The sequence below is a fragment of the Lagopus muta genome, chromosome 20, assembly GCF_023343835.1.
Source record: "Lagopus muta isolate bLagMut1 chromosome 20, bLagMut1 primary, whole genome shotgun sequence".
Lineage (NCBI taxonomy): Eukaryota > Metazoa > Chordata > Aves > Galliformes > Phasianidae > Lagopus > Lagopus muta.
Genome location: NC_064452.1, coordinates 9,371,330 through 9,393,826, shown reverse-complemented (window position 1 = coordinate 9,393,826; position 22,497 = coordinate 9,371,330). Strand labels below are relative to the sequence as shown.

General features: G+C 52.7%; 1 protein-coding gene and 1 long non-coding RNA gene across 12 annotated transcripts in view; one reads left to right on the top strand and one right to left on the bottom strand.

Annotated features, from left to right (window-relative positions):
* Positions 1–19,861, bottom strand: part of TSPOAP1 (TSPO associated protein 1) — a 65,236-nt gene extending 45,375 nt beyond the window's left edge. For 4 of the 8 annotated variants that reach the window (XM_048967128.1, XM_048967129.1, XM_048967131.1 and 1 more), the window contains exons 1-5: positions 19,443–19,860; positions 7,535–7,642; positions 5,588–5,716; positions 3,608–3,784; positions 224–439 (exon numbers count right to left, since the gene is read on the bottom strand). In XM_048967128.1, the coding sequence (XP_048823085.1) occupies positions 224–439; positions 3,608–3,784; positions 5,588–5,716; positions 7,535–7,642; positions 19,443–19,694 (882 nt within the window). In that variant the 5' untranslated portion in view covers positions 19,695–19,860. Of the gene's footprint in view, positions 1–223; positions 440–3,607; positions 3,785–5,587; positions 5,717–7,534; positions 7,643–19,442 lie in introns of all 8 variants that reach the window. The other 4 variants (XM_048967135.1, XM_048967132.1, XM_048967136.1 and 1 more) reach the window with 4 other exon arrangements.
* On the top strand, positions 365–10,736 carry LOC125703108 (uncharacterized). 4 transcript variants are annotated; one of them, XR_007380770.1, is made up of 4 exons: positions 375–483; positions 2,087–2,424; positions 5,675–5,742; positions 9,288–10,736. It is a non-coding gene; the product is annotated as an uncharacterized LOC125703108 (long non-coding RNA). The 4 variants fall into 4 exon arrangements; XR_007380772.1 differs by lacking the exon at positions 9,288–10,736 and adding an exon at positions 5,930–7,528; XR_007380771.1 differs by lacking the exon at positions 9,288–10,736 and having other exon boundaries at positions 365–451; positions 5,675–7,528.
* Positions 19,862–22,497: the final 2,636 nt, after the last annotated feature.

Below are 22,497 nucleotides of genomic sequence, written 5' to 3'. Positions count from 1 at the left end.
CCGGCTGAGGGCGCGGCGGCCGCGCGGGGCTCGGGGACACGCGGCCGGTCCTCCGCCATTGAAAACCGGCCCGGCCGACGTGAACCGCGGCTCGCGCGCCTCGATCGGATTCCCTCGAGTGGGAGCGAATCGAGTAACGGAGCGGTGAGGCCGTCGCCCGCTGTCCCGCTCGTCTCACCGTGCCGCGCGCTGCCCATCCCGCCGCCGGCTCCCCCCGGCTCACCTCCTTCGCTGCGGGTGAGTCTTTGCCGCGGGCGTTCGGCGCCGGGCCCGGGCGGACGGCGGCGCTCGGCGAGGAGCCCCCCGAGCCGTTTTTGGAGGAGCGCAGGCAGTCCTTGAAGTTCTTCAGAGCGATTTGCCTCTGCAGCCGCAGCACTTCTTTCTGGGATTCCCGCAGCAGCCGGTCGAAGTCCACCACGTTCAGGCAGCGAGGGTCACCCTGCGGGGAACGGTAGCACGGCGTGCGGCTGCAGCAGGTTAAGGGTGGGTGTAAAGCACGAAGTGCTGCCAACAGATGCCAGCACACTCCGTTCCCTAACAGAGCACACCACAGCTTCTCTTTCCTGGGCCCCCAACTCCTCCAAAGCAGTCATTTCGCATCCTAAGTGTCAATACGTAATTTCCCAGTGTAAAGCTATGGTAAAAAGGGCTTTTCTAAGTGCGTGCTTTCTAAGTGTTTGCCAGCAGAGAGCGTGTCAGGATAATACAATTTCATTTATTCGTTCCACAGCAAAACAAGAGCCCCAGCTGGGTTCCTCTCCTTGCTGTGTGTGCTGGTATTCTCTGCAGCCCTGTGCGTGCCTGCCGGTTAGGGCTTTAACGTTGGAAAGAATGAAGCGTATCTGAGACGCGTTTTCTTCTGACTCAAGGTGTTTGGCTTTTTAAAGTGCTACTGATTTCTGACCACAGAGAGCTTGTGTGGATAGGCTTCTATCCTACAAGTAGCCAGTCCTGTCCACTCTGGACGCAAAGCCAGCAGCTTTTAAAGGAAGCCAGTGCAATTTTAGTCTTGCTAAAACAGTGAGAATACGCCACCAGTTTGTGTTAATTCCTCAAAGGTTTTCAGACTTCAGAAAGCTGAAAAAGACACGTACCTGCGTGTCCGTACAGACATACAAAAGCTGGTTATGAAAACCTGCCCTTACAAATATGCTGCTGAAGGAGACATTGCTCATTCCCCTGGAAAGCTCCTAAGCCAGTGAATGCATAATTGGTATCCAGGACAAATTTAATCTGCTTCCCCGTTCACTTCTTATTCACCCTAAAAATAGCATGTGCTTTGCAAATACAGTTTGTAGAAAAGCATAGTTACTCTCAAACAACAAGGGGGAAACCGAGGCACCATTAATGGGAACTGATTACAGATTCAAGAAGTGAGCAGCCGCGCACTCTGTGCAAGACCCACACTGAGGCTATCAGGGTTAGTTCTTCAAACAAAATTGGCGGGGACTGCCTAAAAAGCTCCCTTCCCCCACCAGAAAATAGAAGCAGCTATTTCCATAGAGAGCCTCCAAAGCCGGGGGGGAAATAAGAGAGCAGAAGAGCGCTCAGTCTTCCACTCACAGCTCCTATTATTTGTGTCCTCTGCAGCTGCCTTGCCATTCCCTGCAGCCTCCAGGAATCCCCACTGCAAGAAACGGCAGCCTGGTGGAACCTGGACGGGGCCTTTGTTGCAAACCTGTCACTGCAGCATGATCTCAGGCAAACATCTTACCCTGAGAGCTCTGACTTGGCAAAACAAGGCCCGCTCTTGCAGCCTGGTGCGCGTGTCGTCCTACCACTGAAAATGAACAGAGTACATCTGTTTCATAGCTACTGAAAGATTTGTGCTGAATCAAGTGCACTAGATTAAAAATGATTTGGCTACAAACTCTGAGCATGCACATAATATCTCTGCTCATAAACCCCCTCATTGGCATAATGCATTTTGCATGCTGCAGACAGATTAGGGGAATTTTGAATTTTAACTAGCTGAGAATTAAAATTTAATGAGCAGCTTGCTTGGAAGATAAATGGGGAAGAAAAAAAAAAAACAACCCACAGGATCAGATAGAATAATTTCCTCTCTGACAATTTTTCTCTGCAGATTCCCAGCTCATGTACTGATGGCCCTCACTGCTGGTGCCTTGGCAGGTTACACAGATGGTCTCACCTTCCCAGCCAGGGTGGTTGCCCATGCCCTAGCAGCAAAGCAGCAACTGAAGTCTCATCAGCTATGAGGACTGCACCCATACGTATTTCCTTGGCCAGTAATGAATCTTGCTCTCCTGCCTTTGTCACATTCTTCTACAGTTTGTCAGCTTCCTATCCCTGGGAGATTCAGCTTGTTCAGCACGCTCTGCTGTGAAAATCAGAGGGCTTGTTCCCCCTTCTGTGGGAGTCTGCAGTGAGTAGTCATGGGCACAGGAAGGAAATTTGTTCTTGGTAAGGCTATAGAATGCACTCAGACCTAGATAACTTTCTCTTGTGATTTAACACCAGAAGGGATCACTGGGACAGCTCTGTACAAACAGTGAACAACACCCAATTATTCTTGTCTAGACTAGATCTATGTTAGCGAAAGGCAGAGAATCTACTTGCAAACACATAGTTGAAGTGAACACATGCAGAGCTCAAGGAATGAAATAAAGCTGCTTTCAGCAAGAAAGTATTTGTCACCTAAATATTCCCATGAGTAGGTAGAAATAGAAGTATTATTTCTGCTCAACTGGGTGCAGAAACACAGCACTGCATTTGACCACTTGCATACTAGTGAAAAAGGGAGAATGAGAGTGTATTAACTGACCTGCATTAAAACTGTGTAGCTTGTGAACAAAAGACAGATCCGATATAACCAGAACAGATTGCTCTGGCCACTCTGAGCAGGAATTGTTTCACCTAATTTAGGTGCCTGCAGAAACTCCTTTTGTAACCACCTCAGAGAAGTGCCTTGAAAGAGTGTCCAAGCAGTTTTACACATGTGTCTCAGGATGAGCTGAATTTTCCCTTTTATCCCACTTTTTATTTCAGCAAGTTCTGTGCTGGGCCACCAGTCCATGTCCACAATCAGCACTGTAGATCTTATGAGTTTTATGAACACCCACCCTCATTTTAGGATTTGTACACATAATATCAGTAACACAAGTTTGCATGTAGATATCATCACTATGATGGCTGCAAGCACTAAAAGCTGCTGCTGAGAGTGTGCAATCTGGAGTGATTCTTGGGAATGTGCTCAACTGGTTTGTTTTTTAAGGAAATGCATTAAAAGGAAGTCCTGCTTCTATGTCTTACTTGAAGCTTAATACTGTGAAAGGCCATTCTGTATCTGTGGCTTCTGGGGTTTTCCAGGGAGACAGTTTTAGTTGCTGATGAAAATGGCAGTGCAGGATCTGTGAATCCACAGAGGGAGAAATGGGATGTCCCCCAGCACACTGTTCCAAGTGGTCTGGATCCTGCCTTGGCCACATGCTCCTCTAACTTTCCCCATAACAACTCACTCATCACATACTCTGTTTTCAGTCTGCCCTTGAAACTAATTGCCATGGCACTGCTGGAGCCTGGTTCCTGACATCGTTACTGCACTGTTTGCACCCAGCCACTGCACAAAGTCCCCGAAGTATCTCACCTTCCCTGCAATGAGCTTAGCCTGCAGCTCCCGGCACTCCTGCTGCAGAGCTTCAATCTGCTTGTCTTTTGCCAGAAGAGCACTGGCTTGCTCTGTCAAGTCCTTGGCACGCTGGCGGGCAAATGCTTTTTTACACAGCTCCAGGCTGGAACCCTTCAGGGGCACTGGAGCAGTTACCTAAACCCAGAGAGAGCAGCAAGAGAGAAAGCCACATACATTGGTATTTTTCACTCAGAGGGTGGTGGTGCACTGGAACAGGTTGTCCAGAGAAGTTGTGGATGCCCCATCCCTGGAGGCATTCAGGGCCAGGCTGGATGTGGCTCTGGGCAACTTGGTCTGGTTGGTGGCCCTGCACACAGCAGGGGGTTGGAATTGGATGAGCACTGTGGTCCTTTGCAACCCAGGCCATTCTAGGATTCTATGAATGATGTCGGCCAACTATCATCCCAGGTGTCATCAGAGACCAGGGCCAGGACATGCAGCCTAGCCCCAAAAGACAGAGAGAGGAGCAAAACAGGCATATGGAAAAGTCAGAGGAAAGAGGAAATGCTTCTTCGAGGAGCAGATCAAAGCAGAAGTGGGAAGGAGAAGGTGAGGTGAGCAGATGAGGCCAACGCACACACAGACAGTACAGAGGGCTGCAGGCAGAGAGAGGAGAGGAAGACAGGATGAAGGGAGAAATATGGAGAGAGGAGGAGAGGAGAATGGCAGGGAAGATGAGCAAAGGGTGGAGGAGGCTAAGCCAGGAGGAGAAATGGAGCTGTCTTCGAAAGACAGTGGGAAAGAGCTTATGCAAGGATGGGTGGAAAAGACAGTCAAAAGGAGAGGTGAGGGAGAGCCTAGCCAGGGCCAGAACAGCTGATGCTGCCCAGCTACAGTCACCTGAGGATGACAGCTCTCAGTAGGAGCCGTCCCTAAGGCCAGCTCTCCCATGGGGTACCAGCACCACAGGTGGGCACCCTGCATGTCCTGAGCTGGCCACTTGGTTTTCCTAGGGCTCACCCAGGGCTCAAACAGCCACCATCCCAAACTTAAACACAGGAAAAAAAATGAAACAGCATTTGTGAAGTTCCTGGAGGGTCTGCATAGCTGTTGGTTGTATAGCAAATGATTTTTCTTGGCACAGTACCTGACAAGTCCATCTGGCAGCAACTGTTGAGCTGCAAGTACCAAAACCCTGTGACAGACGTGTTCCTAGTGCAGTGCAGGGCCCAGGGACAGAGAGGGCAGGCAATGCCAGGAAAATCCCCTACCTTCCCCTACCAGCAAAGCTTTTGCTTCTTCTTTCTATCCTGAAGGGCTTGAATTTCCCCCCTACCCCGATTTCCTTCCAGTGGGAGAACATTTTTCCCCTACTCTGCTGCAAGCTACCTTTATGTAGCTCGTGCAGATGTTTGTCTGCAAAGCACCATATCCTGCAGCCATCTCCCTCTACTCCTGCACCACATCAGAAACTACTGGGTTTGCAAAAAGCTCCTCTTCAGTTTGAGAAAGAAAAAAAACACGCCACTTGCACAAAAATGCTAGTGAGGTGTGCACGAGGCAGAGCAGAATATCTCACCCCTTCCTGTTTTGCTTTACCACACTCCTTTTCTTATTTAAATACTTCCTGTTTCTTTTCGATGAAGTCAGATGAGTTATTTTCATGACTAGCCCAGGGAAAGCTGAGCTAATTACCTAAATTAATACTTTACATTAGATTGGCACATTTACAGCAAGAAACCAATTAGGAGGAAATTGCTCAAAACCAGCTCCCCAAGCACGAGCTGAAGAAGCTGGTGATGGTTCTTTCCTCAGTTCAGTTTTGTGGTTTTTGCTCTGTCGCTGGTGTACAAAGCAAGTTTGCTGCATGGCCTCGCCAGGTTAATTAAAGAGGAAAGAGGAGGCCTTTCTGTCCCAACAAAAGCAAAAAACAAGAAGTCCTGGGGGCAAGGTGCTCTCCTAGCTCAGGCCCCAGCACAGCAGAGGCTCAGCACTCACGACTTTGAGGTTGGCCTCCTGCAGTTTTCGGGCTCTCTCCTCCAGTCGTTTGGCGATCACCGCCAGCTCTGCGTTTTTCCTCTTTAGGTGCTTCACCTTCTCCTCCGTCTCGGGGAAGCAGCTCCTGCGCTGGATAACAGAAGGAGAGGGCCAAGGTGAGACCTCACTCAGTGTCCCTCCGCAGTGCTTACACACCCTCCTTCACTTGTCTCCTCCACGGTCACTGAAACTTCGCTTCTCCTGATGTTTTGTTAACGTCACATCTTGGTTCCTCAAAGAAACCCCTTGCCCCATCCAGCCTATGGACGCTCTGCAACCTTACACTCTCTCTGCTCTTTGCAGGCTCTGCCTTTGCCACTTGGGACTTGGCACCTTGGGGCTGCTGCCCCTTCCGAAGCCTATCCCTGTTCATCTCCCTGCTGCTTCAGTGTTCAACACATCACTGTGGGTTTGTGCTGCAGCACCATGTTACAATGCGAGCTTTGCAGCTGTCCTTGCTCCCCTGACACTGAAGCATGAGTTGGGGGGACGGGGAGAGAGCAGCCAAGGACTTTACAATGTTTGCAAACTAAATTTCCTTTTCCTTTCTATTGATTCTGTTCGCTCTTAATCCCCTTTTATTTGTTATCTGTCTGTTTCGATAAGCTGCTCCTTGTTCTCTCAAGGTCAAACCCAGATGTGTTGCGCTGTCTTTTCACATTAGCAAAAACGCCAGGTCAGCTGATCCTTCCAATTATTTCCTTCACTACCTCTGTGATCCCACCAAGTGCACGTGCTGCTTCCACTGCCTTATTTGATTTCCTTCAGTCAGAAGACAAGAGGCTGATTTTTGAGAGTAAGATTTGACGCCAGCTTTTATGACAGTGCTTTGCTAAAATCCATGGTTGTCAGTGGGTGACCCTCCCCAGTGCGCATGGCGTGCTGAATTTATGTTCTTAGTGCAAGAAAATTATATAAAACGTGTTTTGAATCTAGTTATATACATGTTGAATGATTAATCTTTTAAGGGTATTTTGAAGGGAAAAAATTGGCATGATCTGTGCTCTTCTCGGATTCTTTCCTGCCTTCTTCCAATCCTTTTCAAAGAGCTGCTGTGACATTTACATTGAGAAAAGGGAAACACTTCTGCCTAGGACGGCAGTATGGCCCTACACTTTCAGAGACGCATGGAGAATGAGCAATGCAAGGTGCTCCCCTTTGCACAGTGTAGTTCAGAGCCAGGGTTGCTGATGAACTGAAAAGTTATAGGGTTGGACTGATGCAGCTCTGCCAGCACTGCAGAACTTAGCTCCAGGGTGGCTACATCCATGTACCACAGGGCTTCCCAGGCAAGGATGCTTTCTGGTGAGGATTCAGTAGGGAGAATCCCCTCTTCTTATTTCCTGGCTGCTGACTGTGAATGTGGAACCCAAGGAGGTGGGAGTGGGGCAGATTGGGCAGCCTGCACTGTGGCAGCCTGGCCTGCCTTTGGGTGCTGGGGTGCAGCTGGAATCAGGTGCCAAGCTCCCACTGAGCAGGGGGCACTGCTGCATTGTAACCCAGAACAGGGCTGACTGAATCAGTGTTTCTGCTTTTCCACTTAAAGAGGAAACAAGAGCGACTTCCCCCTCCCCTGCCGTCAGTTCGCTGCTGCCTTTCTCTCTGCCAAAGCTGGCAGCTGTGGAAAAGCCTCTTGCAGTTGCCAGCAGGCAAACAATCCTGGCAAGGATGTCAAGGAGGGCATCAGCAGGTCACCAGGAAGGGGTCCTGCTCAAGCCAACACTGGGTGCAGCAGAAAGGCACCTAGGGGACCCAAAACACCCTGCTCACCCCAGCTGACCCCATGTGCTGTTCTCTTGGAGCTTGGCCCAGCCAAGACTCCTTCCCCATGCATCATCCACACCGGTGTGTCTTGAGCCAGCCTGGTGCCTGGCCAGGGTGCAGGAAGGGGCTGTGTTCTGCACTCACCAGCAAGCTGTTCTCCTCGGTGAGGCTGGAGCAGCGGTGCCGCAGGTCCTCCAGTGCGCTCAGGAGCTTCATGTTCTGGCTCACAAGGAAGCTGTAGTCAGCCCCACTCTGCAAAACGGCATGGGAAAGGCAAAGCAGGGCTTCACTGTCCAGGAGCAAAGGGGCCATGGCTGTGTGCCCATCCCAACCCCATAGTGAGCCCAGCCTGGCTATGAGGGTAGGCCAGTGAGATCAGAGTGCAGGCAGCAAAGGGGCAGGGTGAGACCTAGAGGCTGATTTCAGGACAAGAGGAGGAGAGAGACTGCACATCCTTTGGGGATAGCAGGAGCAGGCCATAGCTGGGTGCTCCCTGCTCTGCCTGACTGTTGGCAGCTGCTCTCCAAGGGGTGTACTGCTAGTGATGGGACATCAGGGAGGCTATGGAGGCTGGCACCCAGCACGAGTGGTTCCCCCTCCCAGAACCATGGGCTAGCAGGATGGGTCCCTCTCAGCTGCCTCAGGGTCTCAACTTCCATCTTGGGAAAAAGCTCAGATCCTGACACTGTCCCCAGCTGCTTGCATTTTGACATTGTGCCTTCTAAACCAGCTCAGAACACAAACAGAGCCAGCAAGAGCACATGCCATGACACACCAGACATGTGCTCCTCCCCGTGGCTCAGGAACCAGCAGCCTTCAGCATTGCACAGTTTTTGGAGGCAAAGAGACGTCCTTGCCCACCTCCCCATACCAGCTCAGGTCCAGGAACCATCCAGGAGCCCAGCCCCAGTTCTCACTGTGTCAGCCTTGGCAGTGGAAGAAGGCAACATGCTGGATTTCTTTGAAAAACACCACCTTAATTTTGTCACATCAAAAGCAGCAGCAGCTCTGCTGGGAGCTGTATATATAGCTTGTGGTTACTGCTTCCTGCGCAGAGCTGCTCACCACAGGCTTGCTGCTGAAGCAGGGTCCCAGAAAGTATTTTTGTGCGTTAGCAAAACTTGGGGCCAAGCTATTGCTTCACAGTCACCATATGGCAGCAGCAAGGCGCGCACCTCAGGCAGACCTGGCCAGATGTTCTCCCAGCAGCCAGGCCAGTCTTGCAAGACCCAGGATGACTTTGCTGGTGCCACCGGATGGCTAAATCCTTCCTGTTGCATGGCTCTGTGTGTGCAGCCCAGTCTACGAGTGAAATGCTCTTCATTACCAAGAAATACCTCCCAGGCTCTCCTAGTAGCAAGAACTCAGACAGGCAGATTGCAGCACAAAGATGCTTCTAAACTCTATCAAGTCTGAGGCTGTCTAAAACTCACCACAGTTTTGAACAAAATTGGTTTTGGCCTCTCAATCACTTCAATCTGTTAAAAAGCACAAGAGAATGCAAAGCACTCCCCACCAAGTCCCCTGGCACAGCTCAGCACCACAGGCAGCAGCATCTCATCCCTATATGGAAATGCCTTGGCAAAGCAAGGAGGATAAATAGGGAAAAACAAAAACAAAAACTGAAAACAAAACAAAAAAAAACTAAAAAAAAATCAAACCCCCAAACCACCTCCCATCCCTTCCAACTAGCCTCACCCAATGCCCCTACATCTCACCAAGCCTTCTGACACTGCAGCAGGACAAATTGTGTGTCAGGCCTTTGGTGGAACTGTTTGTAGGTGTCCACCCTGCAGAAATCCCAGGGTTAAGAAAGGTGGAGCGAAATGCCCCATGGAAGAGGCTTCCATTTGTGGGAAAGCAAACACATATTTATTTTCCTCTTTTCCACCCATAGGCACAGCCAAGAAGTCACAGAGCCAAGTGCTGATCAGGCTGCGTAGCCCATTGCTCTGGTCCCGGGTTCTGCAGCACCACTGGGCCCATCCCTGCTGCTTTACAGGCACAGCATGTGTCCCAGAGAAAATTTCCATCTCCAGAAACAGCAGAGCCCTTCCTGGCACCCAGGAAGGGGACACTGTGCGTCCGACAGGGCCATGGAGCAGGGCAGAGGCACAGAGGGGTCCTGTCAGTGTTTTCCAGGCAAGCTCAGCAGAGCTGTGGGCTGGTTCAGCATGCCATCCCTAAAGCTAGGAAGGCAGCCCTTGGGATGAAGTCAGAGTGCATTATTTCCACCTCTTTGCAGCTGCCAAGAAGATTCAAGCTTTTCATCTTTGCTTTCCGGCGCCCAGCAAGGCCAGGCATGCTCAGCCTGGGGCAGGATCTGGGCGGCTGTGGAGCAGCCAGAGTGCCGTGTCCTGTCCCCAGCAGCAGCCAGGCTTGTGGCACGTCAGCACAGTGCTTCTGCAGGGACAACTGGTACTTCCAGAGACTCTAGAAGGGATTCTGCTGGGAACCAACCCCCTTATGGGTCCATTTCAGTCTTTGAAACCTCTTTTCTGTAGCTAAAAACAGCTAAAACCCAGGAGCCTGCACTGAGCTCCTGAGTGCTGCCCTGAGCCCTGCCCCAGGCTGGGTCAGCCTGCAGCTTGGCTGTCCCCAGCTCCTAGGACCCTCTACAGCCTCAGGGCCTCACCAGGAGAGGCGCAAGGGGCGGCAGCAGCAATGTGGTATCAGGGGACCTTCCCTGTGGCCCTGCAGCTCCTGAGGAAGCTTTGCTACCTCCTCCTGGCACAAGATCGGGGCTGGGCTGGCTGCCTGGGCTGAGTCTTCCTCGCACACCACATGGCCAGCACCGACCGCCTGTCTAGACGTCATCCCACACTCATTAAACATTCATTTCCCATAATGAAATGGCTTTTCATTTATTAACTGCTCCTCCGTTCCTCATTGCTCCCGCACTCCGTGATGCACCCTTACTGCAGATTGTGCTTGCAGCCCCCCTAAATGCTGTGTTCAGAAGGGAGCTGAGGAAATCTTTGAAAGAAGAGGCCCCCACACATGGCTTGTCTTCATAAAGATGCAGAGAAGTGCCAGCAGGAGCCATGAGCCAAAATCCAAAGCATCCCATGGTCAGGGAGGTAAAGCTGGTGGGAGCTGAGGCAGAGCTGTACCAGAGGGCACAGGGAGCCCTCGTGTCCCTACATCTGGAGCTGCCTTGGCCACCAAAACAGTTAAGCCCAGGGACACCTTTGGCCATGGGGGACATTTGCTAAAGACAGAGCAAAGCAGGGAAATAACAGCAGGGAGGCTGGTGGGGGAGAGCGGAGCGCAGCTCCTGTTTGCAGCTGGCACACAGCTTTGAAGTGTCTCGTTTCAGGGAAAACATGATCATCTGTCACCTCCCTTGGCAGGTAGAGCCAAAAATACAGCTTCTTTGCAATGCATCAAGAGTGAACAAACACAGGCCTCAGCAGGACAGCAGCAGCAAGAGAAGCTGTTTCTTCCTCACCTGAAAACTTCAAAAAGCAACTGAGAGCTGCAGCAGCTTTTGCAGGGAGAAGTGCCCAGCCAGGCTGCTAAATGGGTCACGAAGCCAAAATCCCCCAAGAACCACCCAGCATCCAGCGCAGGCTTTGAAGTCCTGCAGAACATTTGCAGGAAGCCATTTGAGGGGCAGTAAATCACGCTGCGGCGGGGCTGGCAGCACTGCTCCGCAATGCGGCTCGGGCACACTGTGCTGCCGGTGCCTGGAGGCTCAGCCTGGCACCAATCAGCCCGGGGACTTTCCTACACCTGCTGCAGGGACTGAGCCAAAGACAAAGCCCTGGCCTGATTGAAAATCCCAGCAAATGTGGAGGAGGAGTTAACCAGGTGGCTCCTTGAGTGGCACATCTCAGACAGCTTCTGGCATTCTCTTGGCTGATTTTAAAACATACAATCTGAAGATGTTTCTACAGTAACTTCTCTGCCTGCAGCAAACAGGGCTCCAGCTGCCAGGTTTGCTTCCCAAAGGCTGTCTCTGAAATCCAACCCTCACCGCTGCAGACACCACTCCCAAAGTGAAACTACACTGCTGCTTTCCTACTCTCTCAGATGTATTAAATCCACCACCTCTGCCTCTGAAATCGTCACCTGTCACACAGTAAACACCGAGCCTCAACCATGCCAAAGCCCTTTAGCTGTTCATTCCAGCTGACTTTGGTAATTAGTTTCCTTAACTTCTCAGTCCTCGCCACTTGGAAGTAAAACCTGTCACTGCTTATCCATTTTCTCCTCTTCCATCCAATCTCAGTGAAATCAGTTCATAGGAGAAGCTATTTTCTGTAGGCTGCTTTCTGCAGTGCCCTCACTGCACATCAAAAGGAAGACGAAAATAGCATCACCTCCTGCTGGGTCAGTGAGCAGCAGCAGCAAAACCCATTGGTGCTGGCACAGCGAGCGCACCTCGTGCTGGAGAGCGCGTTATCCAACCGGAGGTAAAAAGGCTGTTTTGGTTAAAGGTAGGGGAGAAGTAGGAGAGGAGCTGGGGATGCAGTCGTGCTCACCCTGCCACCCCCCTGACAGGCAGCCTGCGTCCCACAGCTTCCTTCATTTCGCACCACGTTCCCACTTTCAGACACAAACATCTCTGCGCTCTGACTTCACGAGGCTCCCCTCCCATTCCTTGCCCTGTGCGCTGCCTTGTTTCCATGATTCAGCATTTTCTCCCACTGCCCGTCCCTCTTCCAAGCATGACCTTACACACTGTGATTTCCTCATTTATCTGATTTTTATCGCCACTTGTAACAAATTCATGGAAGAAAAAATCCATCCGAGGCTATTTACTTCAAAGATACTGCCTCCAGCATAGGGAGTGTTGGAGCCACACACCGCAAGATATGAGGAGAATATTCAGGGAAACATTCACATTCTATTTGCTCTTCCTTACAGCCTCGCACAGGCATTGCTCCTGCATGCCCTGTCACCACCACCAGCTCTTCCTGTGTTCCTCACAGTGTATTTAAAACAAGACATGCGGTTAAAATTGGAATCTCACAAATTTGTATCCTCTCTATTTTTATGAAAGCACCATCTCCAGTCCCAGAAAAACAAACTCTGGTGCTTCATGAGAAGGAAAAAAAAGCTGGACACCGTGGCCAGACTGTCCTTTAATGAGCTCAGCTGCTTCGGGCTCCCCAGACAGAGAAAAAAGAATGACTTTTGCAACATCAAGACGAGGAGGATGAGTGGAGAATAAAATCCTGGGACAGAGGCAGAACACAAGACTACCCGGTGTGCAACATGGAGCAGTTTCTCATCTTTAACGGCAAATGCAAAATACAAGAGATTTTGCAAGCAGATGAGAGAAAATGACACCTTAATACCGCAAGGCTGCTGGAAAGGCAGCTCTGAACCACTCCTGACGTACTGCGCATGCATTTCTTCATCTTGCACAATCAGACAAAAAGCAGATCAGCCAGCTAAGAGATACGGAGGATTTGGAGATAGCCTTTCCTGTCCCTGCAAGGCCAGCTAGTCGCCATGCACAGAAAGCAGCCCTACATGGGATGGACCCAGTGGGGAGAGTCAAGTAGGGAAGGTCCTGCTGAGGGCACAGGCGCTCATCCAGCAGCTGCCATCTCTACCAGAGCTGCTCCTTGTCCTGCTCTCCACTGGTTCAGAGGCCTTAAACCAACCCTTCTTGCAGTGGGAATAACCTGCCTGATGCAGAGTTAGGACAAGTGACGGTGGCTCTGGAGCTGTGACCAACCTCTCTCCACATTCAATATTCTTATTCATATTCATCTCTCCATATTCAACATTCTTATTGCAAACCAGAATATACAGCCAGAAACTGCTGCTGGTGACTCCTGGGCTGCGATCCAGCTCGGTTACCAAATAACCTAAACCACAGGGTATACAAAGCGAGTATGACAGCGTCACTTTCCTGCCCCGGGTCACTCTGAGACTCAGGTGACTGCCTGGGAGCCGAGGCACCTCAGCCTTTTTCCCTCACTGAAGATTTTTCTGGGTCCTGCTGCGAAATTGAATCTGCAGAGCAGTGGGCGCAGGCAATGGTATTTACACCAGGAAATAGCAACATGTAGAAGTGGGAAGTAAATGTGTTAACATCCTTAGTGCAAACACAGAAGGATGAGTGACTTCGCAACCTCTCCTTGCATACCCATCTGCATTGCCCATCCTTTGAGCTAAACACATGGCACTGCCTTCCTACAGAAGGTGTTTGGGATTTTTCTTGTTGAACATCAGCCTGAAGCTCTCGGCACTGCAAGCTCCGGTCCAGGCAGCTCTGAGGTTTTTGTGGAGCATCTGGGCTCTATTTTGATGCCACGTGTCAGATAATTCTCTTTTGTAAATATGCAAAGAAGAAAAAAACTGGGGAAGAGTGATAAAATTTAGCTCTTTCCAGGTTTGGTATTTTGATGAACAGAAACCCTAATCCAAAGAAGCACTCCCTAGAGAGGCATGAGACTTTAACACTGACAAATGCACGCGGGAATGAAGCGCCTGTCTGCAGTGAGCAGCACAGGACTGTGTCAGGCCTCCACACAGAAGGCCACTGAACTGCAGTGCCCACCCCATGCAGAAGTGCTGCTGCCATCTAACAGGATCACAGCTCCAATAGTTTATATCAGATCTCCTTCCCACTTCAAAGCCTCAGCAGCAGCGTTTGTGGTCTCACTAGCTTGGTTCTATGGAGTAGAGAGACTGGATTGCCTAACATGTTCAGCTATGAAGAGACAGATGCAGTCCTGAGCCCTGGAAGGCGCGTCATGGAGCCAGAGCGGCAGATCTTGTATGCACAGCTCAGATTTTGCCCAGGCATTTGCCACCACAGCTCTCCCCAGCCTGTACCTGTTTTCCACATAACTTGCAGTTTCACAGGGTACAAGAGCACCTTTTCTGCTTGAGTCACATTTGCTTATAAAATGCCATGATTACCAAACAATGGGGAGCAAAGCTCCTTGCACATCTCACTAAGCAAGAACTCATTGGCTAAAATGTGACTTTCGGAATTTTTCCTGGACTGACAAGCCTCAAATTACCAGTAGCTCTAACAGGTAGATGAGGGACAAAGACATCATCATCCCCTGGTACCACTCTCAAGAGCCAAAGGCTTGTTCATTTGCTCATACTTGTTCAGTGATCAGTATGGTGATGAGAATGGCAAGTGCTGTAGGAGGCTTAAAAACTGATGCCCAAAAGGATGTTTTCAGAGAGCTGCTAAGCAGATGGCTCTGCTGCAGAAAGCCTGTGCTCAAAGCAGGGAGACATCAAACAAGTGCTGGCATTGCACATGTGCCATTTCTCACCGTGTTGTTCCAGCAGGCCCAGGACATCCAAAAAGAAGAAGAAAACACACTGGTGGAAAATGTGCAGAGGGCAAATTGAGAAAGATGCTGAGGCAAAAGGTCAGGCTGCAGTCATGGCCAGCTCCCAAATCCAGTTTGTCATCACCAGTTCAGTGCAGCCAAGGACATGGTGAGGAGGCAATGGCCTCCTCAATGGAAATTACCTTCCCCTTCCAAACACTCTTGCTTTGTATTTTCTTCCACTCAAATAATGTCACATAGGGTCTTTGTGGCAGGCAGCTATCTGCAGTTGGCCATATACTCTTTATGCTTGCAGAAAACAGTTCTAACTCATTTGCATGAGGCTGAGTGTTGCCAAGACAAGAAAAATTAATTTACTCAGATTTTGAGCAAGATGGAGTGCAGTCTTCTTCTAATTGTGATTGTTGGAAATGGTGTCTGTACCAGCAAGAACTGGTCTGTGTCCAGGAAGAACTTCTTGCCCTTCTCCCATCTTTTATTCTGCTGACCTACACTTTGTAGTCAGAAAAGCAGCTCAGGCACTTAATGAAGTCTTCCACCTTTACTTACGGAATGTTCAAAGATCTTGAAACGCCATGAATTTCGGCAAAAGGAACCAAGTTTGTTGTTGAACATAGCTCGGCCCCTGGGCATAGGGACTGCCACATCCCATCACAGAGGGGTCTGCCCGCATCACTGAGTGCAGCTCCCAGCTCCACACAGCACTACCCACAGCTAAACTATACATCCCTTGTCCAAATGCTTCTCCAACTCCAGCAGCTTTGGTTCCATGCCCAAAAAACCTCTTAGAGAAGAACCTCTTCCCAGACCCCCATCTGACCTGCCAGAGGCAGCTCCACTCTGTTCCCTGGGGTCCTATCACCAGGCATCAGAGAGAAGAGATCTGGCACCTGCACCTCTGCAGCACTGAGGACAGCCCCATGCCAGGGCCCCGCAGGGTATTTTGGCTCAGCCACTGCCTCCTCTCTTGCAGGACCATTTCTCCTGCACCAGGCATCAGGAAGGAATTTACCCCACAGCCTACTGGCAGTTTGACAACGAGAGCCTTTACTGGCATGTAATAATTCTTACTGCATCTGCGATTTCCGTTACTAAGGGAGCAACAGCATCTATTGTGGATATTTAAATTCCTACTGGGGGGAATTTGGGGCTCCTTGGTTTAAGCATCTTTATTTGGGTTTTACAGAGTCATTAACACCCTCTGTTCCCTCTGAACTCAAGACAAGCTGCACACTTGGCTTTTCAGAAATTTGGATCCAAAGTGGCTTCCCAAGGTTGAGAAGCAGTCATTATAGCTGTCTCTGAGCATCCTAGCCATTCTTCTTGCTTTGGTGGGCAGAACAGGGGTGGGTGAGCTGCAGAGCTTATCTGCCTGTAAGTGCAGCTGGATAGGCTGGTGGGGTGAGTAATCCTGGAAGTGAAGTGTGCAGGGAATGATGAGGAAGATTTACAGCATGAGAGAGCTGGAGCTGTGCAGCCTGGAGAACAGAAAGTTCAGGGGGGACCTGAGAGCAGCCTTTCAGTATCTAGAAAGAAAGGGACAGGGTCTGTTGTGACAGAACAAGGGGAAATGGTTTCAAACTAAAAGAGGGGAGATTTAGACTAGATATAAGGAGAAAGTTTTGTACACTAAGGGCAGTGAAGCACTGGCACAGGTTGCCCAGAGAGGTGACGGTGCCCCATCTCTGCAGACCGCCAAGGTCAGGCTGAAAGGGTTCTGAGCACTGATGGAGCTGTGGCTGTCCCTGTGCACTGCAGGGAGTGGGACCTGATGGCCTTTAGGGGTCTCTTCCAACTCAGATGACTCTATGATTCCTTCTCCTTCCCCTCTACCAATCTACCAAGGCATTAGGAAGAACCTTCAGCTCAGCAACCCACCCCAAACCATCCCACCTTTCCAGGACAAAAGCAGATCCTGGTGGAGCAGCACCTTACAAGAGATGCAGACAACTCAGCTCTTGCAATAAATGCTCTAAATTCATTCTGACAGCATTGTGAGCAGTTCCAATTTCCAGGCAGACTGTATCTGTGCCACTTTAACCCCACTGCTCCTACACAGAGTTTTTTTCCTCTGATATTCATTATTCTGATTGGGATCCTAAGCCTGCAGTACCTAGAGGTTCCCAGAATGCAAGTCACTTCTTGCATTCTGTGTCTACACAGAAATTTAGGAAAGCAGGACCAGAGTGATCTTGAAGGCCTGGGAACAAGAATCCATTCATGAAATCAAGGTCCCAGGTGGCACCAGTCAGTGTGAGGATGCGTCTCTGCTGGTACCCTGCCGAGGAGCCAGGAAATCCTGCAGAGCATGGGAATAAATGGGCAGAGGGAAATTCCTCTCCATGAGCTTTGGAAAAGGGTTAGAGAGGTAATAGAGTCCCAGTCCTTGGAGATACACTGGCCTGGATAGGCCCTTAACAATATTATCCAGTGTGGGAGCCAACACTGCCCCAGGTGTGGTGTGTCCACCCCATCCCACTTCCCTACCTCCGGAGTTCCCTTGGCAGCTCCCAGGGAGGAGAAAGACCACTGCTCTCCACTTTCAGTGCTCCAGAGGAATCTGAGCAAGCAAGCTGAGATTAACTTGACCTGCAGAAAGTCTTAACATCTGCCCCTAGACTGGCCCTGAGGGAATCACAAAGCAGCAGTCGTGGAGGCTGATAAAATGGCAAAAGCTTCATCATAAAATCAACATCTTTAATCAACTCTGTCAGTGATGAGCCCTCGGGAGGCTCTTCCCCACACCAGGAGATTACTCCCTGGAGGCTGCTGTCCTGTTTTCATCATGAAGCGCTGACATCCCAAGGACAGGAGTCCTGGAACCTTAAAGGAATCCAGCTCTGGCTTCAGGACACGACGTGTCAGTAGTGCTTGTCCCAGCCTGGCACCAAAGAGCCGTTCTTCTCTCCTGGATCTAAACAAGAGGCCAGCTGCAAGCCTTTCACATCAATATAACCATTTAATTTTAGGAGGAAGAGCTGGCTTTCTTTCCAGAAGCAGGCAAGTTGATCTTTGTGTGGATCAACACCAATGCTAAGGATGGTACCGCCAAGGCAATGCTGCAGTGCCAACAGTACCACTGCAGTAATGCAGCTGTACTGCCGTGGTACCACTGTGGCACTGACATGGCACGTGACAGTGCCACCAGGAGTCACCATCCCCATAGGTGTTAAAGAAAAGGGCAGATGTGGACCCATGGTGGCAACGGGCTGGCAGTTGGACTAGATGATCTCAGTGGTCTTTTCTAGTTTGAATGATTCTGTGACTCTCTGATTGCTCTGCACCGTCATGTACCACCTTGGGAGTGCCTCGGCACATTGGTCCTGTGATGACACCACCATGGTGCCACCAAAAAAACCAAGAGAGTGGGAGGGGAAATGTCACGCCGTGCATCCAGCATCCTGCAGAAAAGCCAAAGCAGCTCAAGGACCAAGGGAAACTGAGTGCTGGGTGCTCAGCAGGCACAGCCATACAGACCAAGTGGGGTCCTCACCCAATTCCCCCCCCCCCCCCCCCCCCCCACACAAACACACCCATGTGCACATCTGATACATGGGGGACCTGCTGCAGGGGTCAGCCACAGCTGGGTACATGGCCTCCACCCCACAGGGTGCTCCTCAGCTGCTGCAGGCCCCACAAAGCACTCCTTTGCAATACTCTCCTGGCCTGTGCTACCCTCCCTAGGGTTAGGCAGTCTTATGGAGCAGAATGAAGCTCAGCTTCACAGCAGGGAGCACCAGTATCACCAACACAGGGGGCTGGGCACCTCCCCTCACCCACTGGGTCACCCAAAGAGAGAGAAATATGAAGTTTGGCACAATGGGTCTGACTCTCGAGGTGGATGAGGAAGGGGGATGAGAGCAGAAGTGCTTCTCACCCTGCTGCCCCATTTTTTTTGGCTGAGGTGCTTCTGGAATAGCCAGGAGTTATGGTCAGAGGCAGATCGAGGACCACGTGTTAAATGCAGCATTTCCCTAAGCATGACAATAAACAGCCATTCAAAACAGCCATGAGAAACGGCTTGAATGAAGACATTTCCTCTCCCGGTGGGTTTCCTGCTAGCAAAACCGTTTCTCCTGCAGGCTGGTCCAGCCGCCCTCCAGCTGTTCTCTGGAGCACTGGCGTAGCTCAAAAATCTCCAGCTCAACCTCCCCCCCACCCTCCAGAAGAACGGGCTGAGAGCTTGTTCTTCCCCCGTCTTAAAAATACCATGGAGCCACTCCAGTGTGCCGGAGGTTCCTAGAGAGATGACCGATTTTACACGAGAGAGGAGGTTGAGCTGTCATAAGCAGGACCAGTTAATGAACTGCTGCAGTCTGGACCAAGAGCTGAGACTCCGACTGAGTCTTTTCGGCTCTTTTTGGAGAGGTGCTGCAGGGGGCTGTGAACACTGCGTCGCACTGAGGTGCCTCATGATGCCTACAAGGACAAATTCCCCCCCAAACAGCTTTCCCCAGGCTCCTCTGCATGGACAGGGCATGCTCTGGACGGGGTGGCAGGGAACCGCGACCCCTTCACCACTCGCAGAGTCACCGAAGCCGCAGGAGCCAGGCGGTGCCGCAGGAGCGGAGCCCCGGGCTGGCAGCCGTACCCGGCGTGCAGGGACAGCCGGAATCCCCGCGGAGGGGCAGCCGCACGGGGAGGGAGGTGTCCGCGGGCTTCTCAGCCACGGCCGAGCGCGGCGTTTTCCCACGGCCCGAGGTGACATCCCGCGGTGCTGCGACGCCTCTCACCCCGAAACTCGCCTGGTGGCGAGCGCCCGGCATCCGCCTTACCTGGGGGGGTCCGTCTGGCCGCTCCCGTCCGAGCCCCTCCATGGCTCGCGGAGGCCTAACGAGCTGCGGCTCCGGCGAGGGGGAATCCTCCTGGGGTCGGGGCGCGTCGTCCAGCTCCCGCCCCGGGGCCACGCGGGGCGCGCCGTCACCGCCACCTCCCGCGCCTTCACGCGTGTCCGTCAGCAGGGCCGCGTCCGGGCTGCCGGAGGCCACGGGAACGGCGTCGCCCGTCTGCGGCGGCTCCGGATCCATGGGCGCGGGGCGCGGGGCTCACGCTGTCGCGGCGAGGGCCGCCCGCGGCTGCGGGAACCGGCACGGACACCCCGAAGGCATCGGAGCCGCGGCGGCGGCAGAGACGGCCCGGCGGGGACGGAGGCGGCTGCGGCATCCCAGCGCCGGGGGAGGCTCCATCCCCGCCTGGATCCGCCGGCTCGGCGGGCGGGCGGCCGCCGTCCCCCCCCTTCTCTCCCCGCACCCTACAAAGGCCGGGCGCGGCGTCGTGCCGGGCCGCCCGCCGCCCTCGGCCCCGCCGCCCCCCGCGCCGCCTCCGGCTCCATGCCCGCCGCCTGCCGAGGCCCGGGCGTCCCGCCGCCCCTCGGAGCGCGGTGCCGCCTCTCGGCCCGCGAAACCCCGCAGCCCACGGCGGCCGCGCCGCCGCCTCATCGATATTCAGGCGGCCTGGCACCCCGGCGGGGCCGCGCCGCGCCCGCGGCCGCCAATCGCGGCAGCTCTGCCGGTTTCCATGGCGATGGTAAGGGAACGGTGCCGGCTGCCTGGTGATGGGGAGGCGGGGGGCGGCGGCACCGGGCCGGTGGGAGCCCATCCGGCTGCCCCCGTTTCCCGGTCGCTGCTCCCCGGCGCTGGGTTTGAGGTGCCGTTGCCCTGCACGAGGTGAGCGGTACTCTGCTGGGGCCCGGTACCTTTCCCCCGCCCCTCCCGCTCTGGGGACCACAGATGCTGCCCCGCAGGGCCCGGAGCAGGCTCAGCCTGCTGCTGAAAACACAAAAAGTGCTCTGTGTGCCCCGGGTAGGGGCTGCCGTGGGTGAGAGTTGGAGGCTGGCGCGAGCAGGATGCTGCAGCATCGCTGTGACGCGGGGAGATGGGAGCTGGTGGCATAACGCTTCAGCACAGCGTGGGGCAGCAGGCACACGCTCAATCTCTCTGCCCACTCCCCATCATGCTGTAGTACGGATGGAAGCACCCTGTGCAGCAGCCATGCTCAGCGGAGGGCCATTCGGCTGCTCCCCGGGGCCCCGCTCCCAGCCATGCACATGCACCATCCTGCTCTTCATCCCTCCTCTGCACACCTCAGGCACCGCAGATCGGCTGGGACTGATCCTGCCCTCTGCGTCTCTGTGTGACAGCGCTGTGTCACACGGCTGCTCCATTGGACTGCGGGCAAGGTGCAGCACTGGGGCTCTCTGGCTGCACGTGCACCTCGGACACTGCTCTGTGAGCACCTCCTCGGGGAGCTCTGTGTCGCATCTCGATGTGCAGCATGTCGATGTGTCAGCTGCCAAAACAGGCGGCGCTGCCTCTGTGTCATCTCAGACAGATCACCACGGTGAGTGGTTTTCTCACCGCCGGCTGTGCAGGGTGCAGATGACCCACTTAGATGCTGGAGGAGGTAACAGCCAGGTCCAACAGTCACACATCCCCCTGAATGCAGAGCTCTCCATGCCAGGAGGAGACCTGGCATCTCTTGCTCCCTGCCCACCGCTGCTCCCCTTCCCCGAAGGTGTCGGGGAGGATCCCCGATGCTGCACAGCATGCAGGGAGGCCCAGGCGCAGCGCAGCTTCTCAACAAGACAGAACAGGCAGGTTTCATAAGCAGGAGGGGAGAGCCAGCAACAGGAAGGGAAATGTGCTGCTGATAAGATCGTGTGGCTGCAAGCAGTGCGTGGCCTGCAGTGTGCACACAGCGCAGCCTCACTGGGAGCCCTGCTCTGACACATCTCACTTAGCGTGCCTGCTGCTGTGTGCTGCTTGCATAGCTGTCCCTGCTCACCCCACCAGGTCCTGCTGCACCACCGGGGTCTTGCTCACCCTAGTGGTTCAGGTGAGGGAAGCTGAGGAGGACCCCAGGGAGCCCTCCAGAAGCACCCAAAATCCCCCAAGGAGCTGGGACTATTCCCTGTGGTGCAAGGATAGGGTGTGCAGCCCCAAGGGCCTCCTGCCTCTTCCACCACAAAGCTGCAAGAGAGAACATGTTCTGTGGAAGAGGATGAATAAGGAGCCAAGAATGACCCTGGGGTGCTTAGAAACCAGGGGTCCAACCCATAGCTTTGAGCAGGACACACGTAACTGGTCCATTAGCAGCTCTGGCCAAGATAGGGAAGGAGGCTGAGGACATGCTGTGGGGGGGTCACTGGGGCAACTGGTGGACACAGACCTGCTTCCATCTAACTTTCCTGCAGGCCCTGGGGCTGAAGGCAGTGAGGGATCCAGCCACCACCCTCACAGCCCAGGGGAGTGAAGGCTGCATTGGACTCCCTGCAGCATCAACCATGGCGAGGAGCACGCTGAGCTTACCCCAGTAGGAAGGGGACATGTTTCCTTGCATGAACCTGCACTCAGGGCACAGGGAAGGCACTAAAATAGGAGCTGAGTTGTTTTTTTTTTTAAGTTGCAGTTTCTGTTTTGCTGCACTCAGCAAGAAATGCGTTTCCAATGTCTCCGCAGGCAGTGAGTGCTGAGTGGTTATAATATTTGTGACCATAACAATGCTCAGACATAAGTACCCGAAATTATCTTTCCTGCTATTTGCATACTCACTGTTAGGATCACGATCTTTCAAAACCTTTTAGGTTAAAACTGCAAACTTGGGCTTTGTTGTCTTCTTGGGCAAATAACAAAAATGAAAAAGGCTGTGCTGTGTTCGGAGCCGTCCTGTGTTGTTCTGAGTGTGCAGTGCTGTGTTGTGCTGCGTTGTGTTGTGCTGTGCTGTGTTGTATTGTGTTGTGTTGTGCTGTGTTGTGCTGTGCTGTGCTGTGTTGTGCTGTGCTGTGTTGTGCTGTGCTGTGTTGTGCTGTGTTGTGTTGTGCTGTGCTGTGTT